The 18,453-nt window shown below is 41.4% G+C and overlaps 1 protein-coding gene across 5 annotated transcripts in view; it reads left to right on the forward strand.

The window, feature by feature from the left end:
• Positions 1-5,051: 5,051 nt before the first annotated feature.
• The window catches only part of LOC139637041 (phospholipid-transporting ATPase ABCA1-like), a 40,899-nt gene continuing 27,497 nt past the window's right edge, over positions 5,052-18,453 (forward strand). For 2 of the 5 annotated variants that reach the window (XM_071505508.1, XM_071505512.1), the window contains exons 1-6: positions 5,052-5,210; positions 9,234-9,342; positions 10,584-10,677; positions 12,251-12,392; positions 12,651-12,769; positions 17,400-17,521. In XM_071505508.1, the coding sequence (XP_071361609.1) occupies positions 9,277-9,342; positions 10,584-10,677; positions 12,251-12,392; positions 12,651-12,769; positions 17,400-17,521 (543 nt within the window). In that variant the 5' untranslated portion in view covers positions 5,052-5,210; positions 9,234-9,276. Of the gene's footprint in view, positions 5,215-8,421; positions 8,865-9,233; positions 9,343-10,583; positions 10,678-12,250; positions 12,393-12,650; positions 12,770-17,399; positions 17,522-18,453 lie in introns of those variants that run through there. The other 3 variants (XM_071505509.1, XM_071505511.1, XM_071505510.1) reach the window with 3 other exon arrangements.

Below are 18,453 nucleotides of genomic sequence, written 5' to 3' on the forward strand. Positions count from 1 at the left end.
CTTTAAGCAGTAATGATTCCAGTTTTCTGCATTTTTCTGTTTGTCCACCTGCTCCAACGTGCTCCAACTCTGTGCACTGTTGCAAGACGCCCAAGTTGAGGTCTTTCCCATCCTTGTTGTCATGTCCTTGCAGCCACAACTCCAAGAAAATCCAAGAGCATTTTGATATCTCTGGTGGGTTATGGTACAGTGATCCCATAAGCGGTGAGTGTATAAGCTAGCTCACGCTGCGCCAGCCATAACAAACCATTGTTCTCCAGCCAGTGAGAATAACTGCACCTGACAGTTCACTACGCATAATCGCCATGAATGAGCGGTGAACTGATGAACTCTCTACAAAAAGGAGACAGATATTTGTCGGTTTCAAACACTACCGACTTTTTAGTCATGCATTTCCTCCGTCCTTCCAGTATGATTTGAAGAAAACAGACTGGAACTGGAGACATTCATTCTCCAGTTCCAACTTCGGTCCTGGACTGGGTGAAGGTGAACACTTTGTACTTGTGCATGTTATTTGGAATCTGTTGTGTGGTTTTTGGTAAATTTCATGCTTGCAGTTCAGTGTCCTCAAATGGCCTGGAACAAGACAAAGACGGTCTGTTGTCTCCAGGGAGCTACTGTGTAGCTGACGGTAACCTCTGACCTTCAGAAAGGACAGGAGGTGACAACAGGAAAAAAACTGTTTACTTCTATGAATCAATGAATCATTACATTGTTCTTATTATACTAAATCCATTTTTTTTAAATCATTAATTTACAGTATTTATCATTTGAAGACAGAATTATAAAATGAAAATATTACATTTCTTATTTATTATAGTTTTATTACTTTTGAATTGTATCATTTAAAGGAAAATTTTATTAGACTCTTTATACATGGCTTTCTAAGTAAATCAGTAAACTAGTTGATTAGATTTAACCACTGAGAACAGCTATAATTACACGAAGAACCCCCAGGTTTCATAGAAAATTGTCTGGCCTTTATTAAATAAGACACAAAATATAATTTTAGAATCTCCAATACCTTTCAGGAAAGGCCACAAACTCTTTTTGAGCTTTCATATTAGAACTCATTTATATTTCATTCTCTGTTATATATAGTCATTTCTACACTAGTTTGTTTTGAACTCATTATTTTCAGTGACTCATGAGAACATTTCAACATCTCAAAAGTTGCTGCAGCTTCGATTTTCCTCGGTAACCCTGAATTCTTCAGATTAAAAAAATGATCTATTTTATAATCCAGTCATCTTGGATGATCATCATCCGTCTTTATCCATTCAGACAGTTCTAAAGCTTCTTTGATGGATTAAGTAGCTAATCGCTCTGATCGAGAATCCTGTTTTAATTAGACCCCATAGCAGACATCACTGTACCCCATCCACAGTGGAGGAGAAAACATTAAAGTGATGCACGTTCCCCACCTCTTTGCCATCTTTTTTCATCATCCACCTTTTCCTACACTTTGTTTTATCTTGTTTCGGCTGCTGGTGACCAGGCAGGATTTACTGTACCAAACACATTTATATATGCAGGTTGTCATGTTCTCTTATTTTCTGCAACTAAATCAGTTGAAACTTGCACAATCAAAAATTAATGAAACATTCTGCAGTTTACTCCAACAAGACTTGCATTGTATGAAAGAGCAAGTGTTCTGTGGCATTTGAGTAGAACAATTAATACTCTTGTTAGATGATTTTATGAAGGTCTGACCATATTAAATTAAGACTCTTTGAGAATACAAATAAAATTCAACTTTCATGAAGAAGTCAGGAAACTGTCCAGCATGTCATGGAGAACTGTTAAAATAGATGTGAGAAGAAACATTGGGATGATTTCATTTAATAGATCTTGTCTTTTTTTTTTTTTTTACTGTGTCTCACATTTGTATCTGCAGATTTGTAGATACAAATACAAATACAAATACAAGTGGGAAAAGGAAAGGAAAAGAACAATTTAACTGTCCACCATCTTTAAACTAATTGCACCCTTCAGCACAGAGGACAGAATAAGAGACAGTGGAGGCAGACTAGGCTAGATAATCACTGCCAGATGGTTGTCAGGTTCCAGGACTGTACACCAGGCTTCTCTCAAGCTTCTCTCAAACGTCAACAAAAGCTAACCATGAAACAAACAGGATTAGAGTTTAAGGGAAATTCTGCTCTTTGTTCTGAGGACTTGGCAGTGGTGCAGTCAAAAAGTTAATGATGGTGTGAGTGTGGGGTCACCAGTGGTTGATTTTAATTTTTTGTAAAGGTGGTTTTTCTCATAGAGTAGAGTCATGACTGCGCTGTATGTAACATGGCAGAGAGGCGTAAGACCTGCAGCGAATGTTACAACCAGCCACTGGCGTTCAATGTGATGCACCTCTGAGTTGTTGTGACTTGAAACGTGTATGATCAGCAGATATTGTTCAGGTGTAACACAAGGAGTATCTGGTGTGCAGCCTGGTGTCCCCTCCTGACCCCAACTGATTCTTCATCAACTGAAAATTCCTCTTGTGGTCTCTCAGAATAGCTTTGTAGGTCTGTTTAATCTGGTGTGGGTGGCAGGCAGCCACTGTGTCGGACAATCACGAACCAGCCAGGCAGTGGTGTCTGATGACATGTAAAGTGTTTACAGGGGCTCCTGAACAGAATGTTGTTGGACAGCAGAGTGGTCCTGTTATCCAGAGGCCACATCAGGACAGTCATGTCATTATTTAGCCACATGCAGTGGGACACTTTCATGGAACAGGCGTTAAGACTGTTAAGAAAACTGAGTGAATTTATTGTCATGCAAGAAAATACACTGCCACTGCAACACAGGTATATTAATTGTTCTTGATTCTTGGAAATGTTGCTGTGAATATTCATGCATCATAAAGTCTTCTATAATGTAAAGCAGAGATGAGAAAATACATAAACAGAGATTTATAAAAAGTAGTAGTCTGAATGCCAAAGCCCTCTGTAGGCTCTTCATGGATTAAAGTGAAGGTAAGTTTCAAATTGAAGCACTTGAATGACCAGGAGTGACAACCATTTACAACTCAACAGCAATTTACTTGGTTATTGGTTTCTGACAAAATAAGAAATAATTTCTGACTTTGAAAACAAATTATTTCAGTTTGGAAAGTTACTCTTTACTCCCACAGGGAAATTATTGTTTAATCAGTCAGTCGATCAGCAGCATGGCATGAGGGATATTAAATCAACAGGACTAACATGAGTCACAGAAGCAACACAGAAAATAAAGTGATGAAGGTTAAAAATAACAGCGCTGATTAGTTATAAGCACATGTTTCAGTTTTACCCTCAACACTGCTTTTTTTACCAGTTAATGAGAGTTTAACATTACAACTGCAGACATCAGTGACGACAAAAATCAATTTTTTCTAAGAAATATTGTGGAAAACTGAAAATGACTGAAATCACACCCTCCTTTGCAATGAATACTGGAAACGGAAACTAATTTTCAACTTCTAAAACTTATAGCAAGATGTGAAATGGAAAAAGGTTGATCTTCCAGTGCAGACAGCAGAAACATGCACTGCTGTACTGCAGGTATACAGTACACATGTAATGTGCATTGCTGCAAGCATCACTGCACGTGGCCTGCTGCCTTTGCCATGCTGATGTCTGAGGTTTGATGGATGAAAGCAGCGAGTGCAAATAAAGCAATGGCAAGTTAACATCTATCCATCCATTTTCTAAGAAGCTTATCCTGTTCAGGGTCACGGAGGGCTTGAGCCCATTCCAGCATACATTGGGTGAGAGGCAGGGTACACTGAGGATCTGTCACAGGGCTAACACACATACAGACATATAACTGTATTTACACTCACATACAGTAATTCTTTTTAGGAAGAAGAACGAGGAGCGGGATGTCAGGAAGGAGACATTTGACTCCAAAAAGGTTTGCATGGAGACAAGACTGATCGAGTGTTACAGTTTGTAATCTGAAAACCCAAAAGTATTTCAGCAGATTACCCTGCTGGTTTCCTATTTTATTCACAGTGTGTTCATTTCAGACAGAAACTATGCTCTCTTTTCACATTTTACTGTATGACATTATATTAACAACACCACTTCCCCCAGTAGGAATTAAGAAACTGCACATGTGTAGATGCGAATGTCCTCATGTAACCATATATGATATAAAACACTGAAACGCTCTGAACTATGTACTGTTTTTTCTTGCAATTATTCAAGTTACAATACACACGTTATGCACATGTGGCAAACACAAAGGACAGCGGGCAGGATACAGCACACTGCGTTTGAGTGGGTCCCCTCAGGACGCTGGCTTCGCTGCCTGGGATGTAGGGCACAGAGGAGAAGAGCGCACTTTGTCCCCAAAGCTTTTTCAGCTCCTTAGCTTCCAACCATCCCTATCCCTCAGCTCACCCCGCTGGGCCCCCCTCCCCCACATTCACACACACTCAGACTTAGGTCATGCACTGAGTCCCTCTCCTGCACACACACAGATGCAGTGACTTTCACATTGATTCTGCTTTACTGTATATATGCAACACGTCATTTTATTTCCCTAAGATTAGCCTCTCATGTTGCTCATCTTTATCATAATGTGTCCAGCTTTTTATCCGCACTGATAATGCCGTTCTTTCATGTCATTGTCATTATCATAGTTTTACAGGTTATTGTTTTTTGTCCTTGTTTTGATGTGCACAGTTTCGGCTGTATTTTTTTTATGTGTTTTTCTTTGTTTCCATGTCACTGCCTTTATAATGTGTAGAATCATTTAAGTACATCACTGTGTGTGCTTTTCAAAATTTCCCCAAGGAACAAATTAAGTGACTCTTGAATAATGATTATTATGATTGTTATAACTTCAGCAGCAGAGATTAAGCACTTTAGTAATTTAATATTTTACTGCTAACCTTCTTGAGCCTGACAGTAATTGAAAAGCTGGCTGCTGAGGTGTCGCCGGCCCTTTAAGAGATGTTTTGACGCCACACGTGCTTGCCTTATATGGGAGCAGCAGCTCCCGGTGACCGATAGTTACCTCTGCCGCTCTGTGCGCTGCGCTCCGCATCCAGCAGCGCTATAAAAGCCTGGTGGAGGAAAAAAACACAGACACTGAGACTCAGCATCGGAGCTCCGTGGAGTGGGAGTACCGTCTGTTCACCATTTATAAAGTTATGTCCTGGATGAGGGATTCCAGTTTATGAGAAGGAGAGGGAGTGGATATTCACACCGTTCAGGATCAAGGTCGGTGAGTTTGGAGTTTTTTGGTTTTGTGTGTGTGTGTGTGTGTGTGTGTTTGTGTGTGGGATTTGTGAGTTTCTTTGTTGGAGCAACAAAGAGATGTTTGCCACCGTGTAACAGTTAAAACATGTTTTCATATCACTGTTTGTCCAGATATTGCCAGGTTAACGTTGTGGGTTTGGCTTTGTCAAAAAGAAAAAACGATTTTGGTCTTGCATGCAAATAACATCCCGTTAATTATCATCAGAGTTTTACTGTTTTCTTCTCTTTAAGTTGAACGAGAACTGCAGAGTGCTGAATGGACAGTGTTTGGCATGGATCTGTTGAAAGCAATGGTGTTGTTATGGTCAAATGACAAGTGTTTTCCTTGCTGATTTTTGCTTTTTTATCATGCATGCCAGTAATCTCTTCGTCCGTCTGTCGGTAGTAACGTCAAGGTAGACAGTCGACAGTCTATACAGGGCTTCCGGTGAGGTATCCCAAAAAATAAAAGCCTCTTTGTTGCAACGTCTTTATATGATGGAGATTATGAACCCAGAAGAGCAAAAATGAGTGGAAAGGAAAAACATTGTGCCCCTCTCTCTCGTTTGTCTCCAGATTAAACATTGTCAGAGGTAACAGGAGATCGCATAACCACCTGCGGACAAGTAGTTTCAAGTCACACTAGGCGCAGCTTTAATGCTGAAGGCTCATTCACTTTGCTTGTGGATGAATTTTGGCTGCTTGACGCTGCTGTATCTCCATCGCGAAGCTGAATGACCGACAGTAACCTCAGTTCAACAGAACAATGAAACACAAACAGAAGTCAGTCAGTCAGACGATGGATCTGACAGTCTGTCATAATAATGTTGACATTGGGTCTAAGTGCAAAAGAAGAGGAAGCCCTTAGTGACTGGTTTTTATTCTTTTCCTTTATGTCATGTTCTTTTCTTCTTTTTCGACATGTGTGCGGGGACAGTGTTTTTAGTGTTTTTTTTATTAATGTGCGAATCTGCAGTTAAGCTGCAACGTCGACGAAAAGCATCTGCTTTCTGTTTTTCATGCGTGGTTTGAAGAAGCAAGAATGTTTCTCATGCAAAAGCATCGACGGTCTAACATGGTCTTTTTCGTCATGGCAAAAATGAATTGTTTTTCTTTTGACCATCCCCCCCCCCAGTGTGAGGGATCTGTCAGGTGCTTTCAGACACCAGGGAGACAATGGAGCCGAGGAAAAAAAATCCTGTATGAGTGTGATACAACACGTGAGTGAGGATTGATGGTAAACAAGTCTAAAAATGAGAAGTAGTGTGTGTGGGCCACTAGAGGCGCCCTGTCTCTGCACCATTTGGGCTGCTCAACACAGCAGATACCCCCCCCCCCCCCCCCTCCCCCACACACACACACACACACACACACACACACACACACACTTCTGCATGCCATGTGTTTCCATCAGTGTTTACCAGAGGTGATCTCAGGAAGCGACTCACAAACATGAAAGATAAAAATCAGGTCTTTAAATTTGCTGTGAACGTTCTGTAATGATATCAAGCCAAAAGTCAGGATATAATAATAAGGGAAGAAGAGAAATAAATCCATTCAGTGTATTCCAAACGTGGAAAAGGTGTAAGTCGTACACACTGTTTTCCACCCTCACACAAAGCAAATTCCCTAACCACACTATGGGAATGTAGCTGGTGTTTTTCCCTTATTCATTTCATAGCATTTGTATAGTGGTGTAGTGGAGAACACTCAGAGAAAAATGTGTAGGCCTGTAAACCAAGAGGATATTGATTTGTCACCAGAAAAGCTTGTGTTGATGTTGTTTTTGTCTTTAAGCTCACAGCACTGTGGACCGTGTGGTTTCCAGGGGTGGATCAAGAGTTCCATATTGTGTCCTTGTGAAACCACCTGATCTGCTCTTGCAGTTATTTGTTCAGAGAATTTGAAAGAATTGTGCTGTTGGTGAATATGTGTTTCTTTGGATTAAGCCCAAAGCAGGTATTTTACATTGTTTCTCAATGAAACAGTTAAGTATGTGCCTTGAGTGCTGACATTAAATAGAGTGACCCATAGAGGAAACAGATGTACCAGTACAGCAGAGATTGTCCGTTGGTCACTGCGTTGTTTGTCAGTCTCAAAGTTCCTGTTGGTTTTTATTGCAACATATTATAAATTCCAGGGGATTTATTTAATGCAGCCAACTGCATGTCGCGGTGGAATTGAAAGTTAAATGCTGGTAACATCTGTAATGTATTTTATTTTGTATTGTATGGTTTTTTTTTTCTTTTGCCATTCCCACTGGTAGAGGGGAAATTATTCAATACTAGAGGACATAAAGTCTGGCAGTGAAACTAATAGATTCACCCTGCAAGTAGGTAGAGACTGCTGGGGAGGTGGTTAGATGTGAATACACCACCATTGTGAGTGCATTAGTGAAAACTGTGGTGTAAAACCATGGAAAACTGGATTAATAGTTTGATTAGTGAAGGTCTTTTTTCATCCCACAAGCAAATGATTAGTTGAGAACATCATGTTGGAACATGACCCTGTCCTTGACATAGTTGTGCTGTTATTCCACTCTCTACCAATCAGCTTTATTCTGTATAAAGGACATTCAGCATAACAAACAGGACCCTTCGTCTAAAGATTCCCAGCCTCAGTCTCAAGTTGCCGTCAAATTTGAGGTAACAGCCACAAGATTGAGTCAACTTTACTAGCAGTTGATTTTGTTTGTGTGGTGGTATATGACATTTAGGGATATACACATTAAATATCGTTAATTACTGCTTTATGAATATAAGACGGGGTATTATAGGAGATAAATTTCACAGCTAAAACATAAATAACATAACATAAATATTCTCATGTGCTACAAATAGAAATGCAAAAATGACAAAACTGCGGAAAGTCTTCTTGGTGCAATTTGTCATCTAAAGGATGGACTTGATGCTGGTCCCATCAAGCGCATGCCGCATAAAACAAGTCTGAACACAAATCCAGGGACTTTTGAATCTGCAAATAGAATAAACAAATACGCATGAAAAAGTGCGCACCCCACTCAGGTTGTCATGCAGGATGAATCACATGTGTTAATGCCACTTAATGCCAGTTAATAATGCGGAAAAAGCCCAGAGTCTTGCAAAGAAATGAGGCAGAAGTGTATCTGTTTATCACAATGCTCTGAGTACACCCACCAGTGCTGTTTAATCAGCGGGTTGTTTTGTTTAGCTTGAACAATACAGGTGATGTGGGTTTGAAGTGATATTTCATTGAAGCGTTTACATCAAATGCAGCGTCATGCATGATAATGAGGTGTGAACACGGTGAAATTGGCGATGATGAAAGGCTTTGCCACCAACTTTCACCACATGAAAACTTCCTGCCCACCACCCACTCATCCTCCCAGCTGAACTGCAGCTTGACCTTTGAACAGATGAGCCTACATCAGGTGGACCTCAGTCTGCGGCGGTTCGCAGCCGTCTTCAGTCATCAGTCGACTTCATGTGCTGAGTGTTGCTGCGCTTTAGGCTGGTCTGCATTTCAGAGCGAAGCGCTTTCCTTCAATTGGTGAATCTGTCGTCATAATCATTTTCCGTCAGCAAGGATTCTTTGTTTTTCTCTTGTTAACCATTTTTTTGGGGATTTTGCTTTTAGAATCACATCATAACCAGCCGGGTAATGCTTTTTGTGTTTCCTGTTTGCCTCTTTTCTTTAATAATTCTTGTCACAGCACTTCATTTAAGAAAAGTTCTGCTTTTGACTTATTGCTTTTCATACCCTGTTGTAGCACAGTCACATGGATGCCACAGCCACACTTGGTGCCCTTTGGTACATTTGTTGACGTAAAGATTTTCTGTTCTGTTTTCACATCATTTTTGTGCGTCAGTGTACATGGGAATTACATTTTTTTTGTACACCATGTCTCTCTCCACAGGAACAAGGGCTGTGGAGGGTTAGGTAGCTGACTGTGGCTTTTCCACAGTTGGGAAAGTGTTACTTGTTTGCGGTTATTGACCCTCTGTGTTTGTCTGTTTGGGTTCACAGTGAGGAGCTGGAGCGTACTCAGTGAGGTTAGGAAGACGGCAACATGGCAGTCTCCACTCAACTGGGTCTGCTGCTTTGGAAGAACTTCACCTACCGACGGAGACAGACTGTAAGTGGGAGTGTTTCAAATTACTGACTCGCAAGAACAATGAGCTGGAGGAGTGCACAGTAAATTATGTACTTGGTTGTTTGTTTTACGGGTTTACATTTTTATTAAGTTTTTTCTATTTTATTAAAATCATTTTGGATTCCTTGTGATTGTTTCTCACCTGTCAACACCGCCTTCAGTATCATTTATTTAAGTTATGCTAGAATGCAAGTAATGTATCATATCAGTTTTTTAAGTCCATCAAGCAAACAAACAAAAAAAGCAAAATGGAGGGTTTGTATTTTCAGTTCTTTTGTATGACTTCCCATGAATGCTTTATCTCAGTCACATTTTCAGTGGGTCGACTTTGAATCAGACGTGATTTTTCCAGTATCATATGACCAGTCATAAAGGCAGCACAAAGGCCTTCTACGTGTTTATGTTTTTCCCCATTAATATGCATGGATCCACTGCGTATGCAGCCCACAACAATGGAAATGATGTAGTTCTCCTGCGGGCAACCTGGACTGAAAAGCGTTACAGTTTACAGATCACTGTGAGTCAGTCCAAGATGTGACGATGACACATTTACATGTCAAACCCATTATCCAGTTACCATTTTGTGCTGGTCGATGCCCACACACTCAAAGTCATGTGAATCAAATTCACTTCCAAGCTGTGGCAGAGTACTTCTTTATGTGTGAGCAGGCTCATCTGCATACAATTAAGCCAGTTGTTCATCAAGCAGGAGCCTTTCCTCAAAGTGACGGCTGTGGCTGCTTGACTTTCGGTCCAATTATTTCCAACAAAGGGTTACAGTGCATTTTCAGAGACAGTGCATTTATTCTTTATTCCCGCGCTGCATGTCTGCCATGCTGGTTAAAGGCTGAGACACAGGCAGCTGAAGCAGAGGGGCCATATGGAGCAGATGGATAAACACATAGTCCTCTAAAGCCTGCAGCCCTCTTTTCTTTCTGTCTCCCCCAATTAACCCATATACTTTAGCCAGACAAGTGGTGGGATTACTGTTTATAAAGTACAACAGCTGACAGCCCCCTCCACACACACACACACACACACACACACACACACACACACACACACACACAACTCGAGATGATGTGTTTTTTTTTTCTTCTAACGCAGCAGAGATTACCTCAGTTGAACTGATTGACTTATCTTTTTCAGGTGTTTCATGTTCCAGGAGCGTAAAGGCTTCTTCAATTTGCTTGATTAACATCCTTTTTGTCCTCCTTTCTCAGATCCAGCTGCTGATTGAGATCATCTGGCCCCTGTTCATCTTCTTCATCCTGATCTCGGTCCGAATACATTATCCGCCCTACGAGCAACATGAATGTAAGCAGACCTGGAGGGAGTGAGGGAGGGAGGGGTAGTAGTAGCCAAAACGGCCTTCACTGAGCCTAAGCACTGGTTGAACAGAACAACTCTTTGATAGCAGTCGACGACATTAAAAGTGATGGCATTTCAAAAAATATTTAATACACAAGTTTGTTTTTATTTGGATTTTGTCTTTACAAATTTTAATACTACTGATGATTATTAGTCTGTTATTCTAATACACTGTCAGTGTGTAGATCTAATACATTGTCAGTGTGTAGATAAAGGGTTTCCCTCTTGGTTCTCGGTAAGATCAGCATGTTAGCTAACCAAGGTTTCCATGTTATTGTCACAGAAGTCACAGAAGGGTCTGTTGGATTTGTCAATATTTGTTTGCACTGTGCGAACATGTGATAGGAACCTCAGCTCCTGGAAAAATTACAGTATCATTTGTCACCAGGGCTGGTTTCACAACTTTGACCACGTTTCAACTCAATAAGATTATCACTGGCTGAAAGCACACACACGCACACACACACACACATACACACACACACACACACACACACGCATATAAGAAGGAAAATCCTATCAGCTCGTCGCATTTGTTTTTGAGTTTCCCAAGAGATATTTCTGAAATTACTATTTATCCATTTCATTTCTTATAGGTATCTTGCACTAAACTTGTTTAGATAAGTTTCATTTTGTACACATGATTTCTTCCTGAGGTTTAGGGCGAGTCAGCTCCATGGAAGAGATTTTTTGGGATCAGGTTTATGCCTGTTTGCAAACGCAGATTCACCAGGCACCTACTTCTGAACAGATTGGGTGTAGTTATGTAATCATTATGAGCCTGCATGTGATCGATCTGTTGACCACCAAACCAGTTCTCCTATTTGGAACGAAATCATTGACACCAAATCACAGTGTATCACAAGTCAGTCCAAACCCGGTTAACCCAGTGAACTCCAAGGAAGTGTGTCAACTTCCTGACCCACTTGTCACTTTGTACGCTTATCTTTTCCTATAGCTAGTTATCCTCAGTAAATTGCAGCAGTAGCAGTAAAATCAGCTGATAAGAACCTAAACAACTGAGCCTAAAGATATATATATATATTTTTTACAGCTGCTTCCAACAGCAGTGGTGGCCGTGGTCTTTGTGTTATAGCTTTCATGGGTTATAATTTGCTGGAAATCTTATTTTTTGCAACAGGACAACTCTTTTGAACAGTTCCCGGATATGTGGAAACATGTGATTTCAGCTCCTTAGCAACTATAGTGTCTAGTGTTGGTGTTTTTGCAGAGAAACTAACAATAGTTTAGCTAAAGAGTCTCTTGGCTTTTGTCAAAACAGACAACATGATTATTTACAGACAGAAGAGTAGGTTAGGATTTTGTTTTTTTGTTTTTTTGGGAGTAAAGTGGAATAATTTGCTCCTGAGACAACACTCTCAAAATAGGAGCATTTCACCTGATTTGCAAAGAATCACAGATATCCTCATGATTGATGTAAATGTGGACCTCCCCTCTGTGTTACTTACATTTAACTCCAAACTTCAAACTTATCATAATTGAATGCTTATTTTTCCAGGCCATTTCCCTAACAAAGCCATGCCCTCAGCGGGGACTCTGCCCTGGGTACAAGGCATCATCTGTAACGCCAACAACCCCTGCTTCCGCAATCCCACCCCTGGAGAGAGTCCCGGGGTGGTGGGAAACTTCAACGATTCTATGTGAGTAGCATGACCTTCATACTTATTCATAGTTAAACCAATACACTGCTCTGGATGGATTCAAAATATTCACTAAGTGCAGAGAAAAAAAACAGCTTTGTGTAAATTTGTAGTAATATTATTCCATCTTTTATCAACATGATAATTATGATTTAACATCAAATTCGTTTGTTTACAAAATTGACAAGACATCCTCTCAGGGTTGAAATTATCCAGGGATGTGAAACAGTGTGTCTGTTTGTGTCTCTTGTGTCTCAGAATCTCCCGTCTGTTCAACGATGCCAAGAAGATCCTGCTGTACACTCAGAACGATAAGAGCTACGAGGGCTACAGGGGACTGCTGAGGGCCCTCAGGAAGCTGCAGAAGAACACTGCCCGTAAGGACACACAACTGATCATCCGCTTGTTTTGTGTTTTATGAAGTTGTTGAATGACCAGCTGATTGATCAGTTCACCCGCCCCCACATTCAGATTGATCACCCATTCATCCTTTTTTTTTTTTATGCTGGTACATTCATGTAAACCGATGGGAACACTCCCACATAAGTGCACGTGCAGATATGCTTTGTCAGAGACTCACACCTACTGCCTGCTCGCACACTGCTGTTAATGCTTCTGAGCTTCAGCTCTGGAAAATATTCAGGTTCATGAAAACACATTGTGTATCAAAGACAGAAGACATAGTTTTTGTCAAGTCTCCAAAAAGATAAATTGGCTTAACAAGCCGTTAAGTGAAATTGAAGGTTTTCAATGTTGTAATGTCATAGTATTTAAATGTAAACGGAAAATAAGACTTAGTACAAAGTGACTGAAACTTGAATAGTTGCAGATCAAGAGATGAACCAAAAACTAATAACTTGCTCAAACTTGATAAAGTGACTTGTCAAGATCACTTCTACCTTGTAGCAGCTTAGTAGCTGATGTTCTCTCTGAGTCCTCAGGGGGCTGTTGAGGGTGTAACGTGTCCCTCTCTTATCACTGCCTGCCAGCCGCGGTGGGCCCATGTCCCAGAAGCTCTCGTGACGTGCTAGTGGTGGTTGTTCCAAGACAGGAAAAAACAGAAAGTTGTGCACCACCCTGACAGCCACGGTACAATCACGGCACAGATCTGGTAGTAAAATGCCAAGTTGTCCTGACTGCAGTGTTGCTCCTTCCTGAGTACGAGGACAGACCACAGACACTGTCTACCACTGATAAAGTGCACGGTAGTCTGCAAACTCAATTTTACTGACACTTTCAAATGTTATCTTGAATATTAGTGCTAAGGTTTCTGTTTCAACATCCTGACCTCGGCTGTTGCGGAGCAGAGAAAGATCGTCTTTCCAGAATAACATCTTGTTGATGCCTCTGCCGTGCTGACTCAGTCAAAGCAACCTGAAAATAGGAAGGAGAGCTGCGTTGAACTCTGCACCTACTTTACTTCACTTGAAGAGAGGTCACACAAAACACATTAACTTTGCACAGAAAAGATTTTGCTCGGGAAAAGATTTTCATTGAAATTCAGTCCCCATTGCTCTGGTGTGGGAGGCGTGCTGGGAGCAATCTCTGTTTTCCAGTCGACCGTGTTTACAAAGACAACCAGGACGAAAAGAAAAAAGGAAAACATGTTATGAAAAAGCATTAATACTGTATAAAATGGAGGATAATAAGACAAGGGCATCACCGGACAGCGTGCAGGAACAGTAAACAGCAGTGATGTAACGACTGGCCTCAATTAATTGCTAAAGTGAATTGAGGGATTCTAATTAAGACTGTGCTGTCTTTTTGTTTGTTCCATTAATGTTGCTTTGCTACAGCGATATTTCTCTCCAACTCATGTGATAATCAGTCCATTTAGTTTCTATAAATAGGTGAGTATTAGCTTGCTTTCACATCAGAGGCTAATGTAAGAGTACACTGAGCAGAGGCTAACACCAGAAATTATGCAACAAAGCGGAACAATCAAGGTTCTTGTTGTTTTGGTGACCGTCCGCTCAGTTAGCCCAGAGCTACGGTTTGTTTTGCAATGGTTCCTACAAAGAATTACACGACACACGACAGAAACTTCTCTTGTGCTCTGATTCTGGTCTATCTTGTTTGCAGCATTGGTCACAGGCCTGTGATAGCCAGTAGATCCTCTTCTTATTTTCATCTTTTAAATGTATGATATTTTATTATTGTAATGAGGCTTTGGTGTATCTGTGCACTTCGCCGCAATTGATTTCTAAATGCGCAGTGGTCTGATAGTACTCAATCCCATATTCATATTCCACTCTGTGTCTGTGTGTAAGCCACGTGAGGGAATGCACTGATGTAGCGTGGGGACGGTCGCGATGCAGGAGGGAGCAAACAGAGCTGCTGCTGCAGCCGCAGAGCGACGCTATAGGAATAACCACACAGATCAAACAGCCCCTCACGTGTCGGTTAATAATTCAGCAACTGACGGGGGTCAGCGAATGAGATTTACACTGTCAGGGACGGGGGGGCTGGGAAGGTCAGGGAGCACTATGAGCTTTTTGCCTATAGTATAACTAGATCTCTGTCTGTTTTTTTTTTTTTTTGATCAGGCCTAATGCATTTCTGCTGTATGAGGCGGTACAGAAGGAAAGTCAACAGGCATTTGAACATTTTAAGGACAGAGTCAGAAAGGTTTTCTTACTAACAGATGAGAGGTGAATATGATTTCACACCACAGGTTTTAGTTTTTTTTTCTTATCTTACCATCTAATATTTTTAGCCTTTCACCACCTTCATGTTTTATCTGGCTGACTGCCTTAAAAGACTCCATTTGATTCAGAGGCTCGACATGTCTGAGTCTGAGCTTTTAAGATGGAGACCACTGAGTTTAATGTTGCTGCCTTTTTCTTGATTTTTCTTGATCGACTTTTCACTGACACCTTCTGTTTTTAACAGTTTAACCACAAACAGCAGCCCGACACGTCTACCTCAACCCTTACTCTAACCTCAACCTAATATCTGTAACCTAAAAATAGCATCACTTGATTTACAAGCTCTGAAACACAAATAAGCTCTCACAGACGACTCACTCCCACTCAGACATATAATCCAACAAGTTTTTTTTCCTCCCAGTCTCTACATGAAAACAGCCCACCCATCACACAGCCATTTTGTGAGCTGATTTCTCGTCGCTCAGAATTTCTGCAGCAGCCATCTTTTGTCGATCAGGCTGCCCAGACATTCAGGAATGCTTCTCTGTGCTTGTTGACCATGTTGTGATAAATTTGGGAATATGCACTTTACATCTGCAGGAATTACAACCAGTCTGTGGACGAGTTTTGCCAGCGATGACACTGGTTGTTTGACGTCAGCGCTATTTAATTTAAAACAGGGTCGGCTCCACCAGAAGCATGTGCAGACTTGTACGTGTTAATTTAGGACTCACCTTTGTATCCAGCTGGCTCCAGCATAGGAAAAACACACACAAACAAACACAGATAAGGTTTGTTACTTCTTCTGCTGCCTCGCTTCAAGAGACGTTTCTGTTCCTGATAAGTCGGGGGATTTAAACCACTTAGTGCAACCGAAGATAAACACGCACAGATGAGATAAAACAAGGAAATTAAACACACACACTGACACATGTGAGCACCTTTGCTGACTGCACAAATAAGGCTAGACTTTCCATTTTAACAAGGTTGCACCATCTAGTCTGGTGCATCCTCAAGGGCCTGTGGATGCAGTGCACCATGGGAGCTTTGACTTCCTACTGGGACACTGATTAGACCTTATTAGCACTCCCTGGTTGTTCACCCTGGAGAGCTGAGGTCACATGCATGGACACACAGGCACAGGTGCACAGTTACACATACACACACACACACACACACACAAAGAGACGCCGATGCAGAGCAGAAACGACACACACAAACACACACTCGCACTTTAAAACCCAAATGGCACACACTGTGGGGCTCAGCCACAGAGGCAGTGAGGGAGAGCGACGCGACACATGTGCGTCCCCAGCAGACAGAAACACACTGTTCTCTTTCACTTCCTCCCAAAGGATGCTCAGTTCAGCAAAGTGTTTCCTGTCTGTGTTTGTGTGCGCGTATGCGTGCTTGTGGTTGTCATCTGATAGCTGTAAAAGATAGAAAGTAGAGAAAGATTTACAGGAGATTACGGGAAGGTGGAAGGAAAATGAGAGGGAGCGGGAAGACGTTTTAAAACAGGCAATCAAAATTCAGCTCAGCTTTTATGAAGTTGTGAAGAGACTGAAGGAGAGCTGAGCTGAGCTGAACAGAAAATAGGTAAAAGGCAGAGAAGGAGAAATTTGGGGAGGAAGAGAGCAAGGAAGAGGAAGACTGGTTGGCAGTATCTGGGCTAAAGTGGAATGCCCTAGAGTAACCCTCTGACTGACTGTGCAGAGTTAAGGAGAAGTGTGTGTGTGTGTGTGTGTGTGTGTGTGTGCGCGTGTGCGTGTGTGTGCGCGTGCATGCAGCCACACAGCTGACTCGGGCCTGACTTTGCTGGAATGCAGCAGCAAAAACGCAAAAACAAAAAGTTCTCAGAGCACAGTGAAGACAGTGTGTGTCTGTGTTCGTGAATTCAAATATATAATTTGATTTGGGATCAATCTCTTAATCCAGTGAAGTGTTTTTTTTTCATTTTCTCAGATTGTGTCCATTTGTTATTGATTTACATATTGTGGTTAACACTCATCATTAAATCGTGCATTCTGCTACAGGAGTTTGGTTGGAAAGAAGCTGATGTGGAATATTAAGAACTATAATCCAGATAAGGAAAGCCTGGGAATTGGATGGTATGCTGGTATATGCCAGCATACATTTATTTTAACTTCTTTCGCTCAGTCATTGCATGTGGAAGTGGTTTGCAGCCCAAATTTACAGTGGAAAAATAATGACATTTTACTGTGTATCCCACTGCGAGCCCTGCTGATCGCCCTGGTATCAATGTCAGCCACCCAATAAAGGCGCCTTATTGTTCATGGGTTATGTGTCTCATAGTTGGTTGACTTAACATTTCTGTGTTTGTTTTTTTTTCCTCTAGGTTTCAAGTTGAAGGACTTTTTGCAAGACGATGAGACTCTTTCCCACTTCCTGCACCACAATGCCTCACTTCCTCATCACGCACTGAAGCAGATAGTGGAGGCTGATGTCAATCTGGAGAAGGTAAACTATTACAGTTACTAACTTTAAAAACAAAAAACCTATGTATATTTTTAATATTTATAACACTAATACCCTTTTTATATTCACATATTCCAAAGTTTAATAAGAAACCCTCCTCTCCCATCTTTAATAAATATCACTGATTGATTTGAACTTTCTAACACAAAATTTGTTATAAATGAAATGATAGGGCCACATGGATTAACCAGTACCAGATGCTCACACTGCCTCAGCACCAAAGCAGACTAAAGTACAGCATTATACCCTATACAGCCTCTTTGTTGTGTGCTTTTTACATATGAGATAATCATACTCCCCGGGCCACAGCGCTCGCGCATAAATCCAGTGACCTTGGCTCGACAGTGTCTGTTGGGCCACAGGCCTCTGCTGTGGCACAGCTAAGCCCTTAATACCCAGGAGAAAAATCACTGTGGGTGGGGGGATAGATGGGTGTTGACACTGTTGGGCATCTAACCCCCCCCCCCATCTTTCTCTTCCTTGTGTTTTTTTTACTGCCAAAGGAAATTCTTTCATTTTCCTTTCATCTCTGTAACCCGTCTCATTTTTCTCTTCCGATTTTCATTTTTCAGGTTTCCATATTTCTCACTCAGTCTGTTTCTGTTCCTGTCATCACCCCTTAATCTCATTCCTCTCTTCCTGTGCATCTTTTTTTTTCTTTTTTTTTTGTTCGTAGCTGTATTGATCACCACACACACACACACACACACACACACACCCCTCCTCCTCTTCTCTCATTCAAATCAAGTTTCTCTGTATAACCCCATATCACATACATTTACTCATTAGGCTGCCCATGTCCACCCCAACAACAGCTCCCGGCCCAGCCCCTCACATCATCCCTGCTTTGCAGTTGGAGGGCTCGGGTCACATGACTGCCCCCCCCCCTTTCCCCGATTTCTCCTCACGTGGAG

This window comes from Trachinotus anak, unplaced genomic scaffold, assembly GCF_046630095.1.
Source record: "Trachinotus anak isolate AG129_WGS33_773 ecotype Australia unplaced genomic scaffold, CSIRO_AGI_Tana_v1 ptg000019l, whole genome shotgun sequence".
NCBI lineage: Eukaryota > Metazoa > Chordata > Actinopteri > Carangiformes > Carangidae > Trachinotus > Trachinotus anak.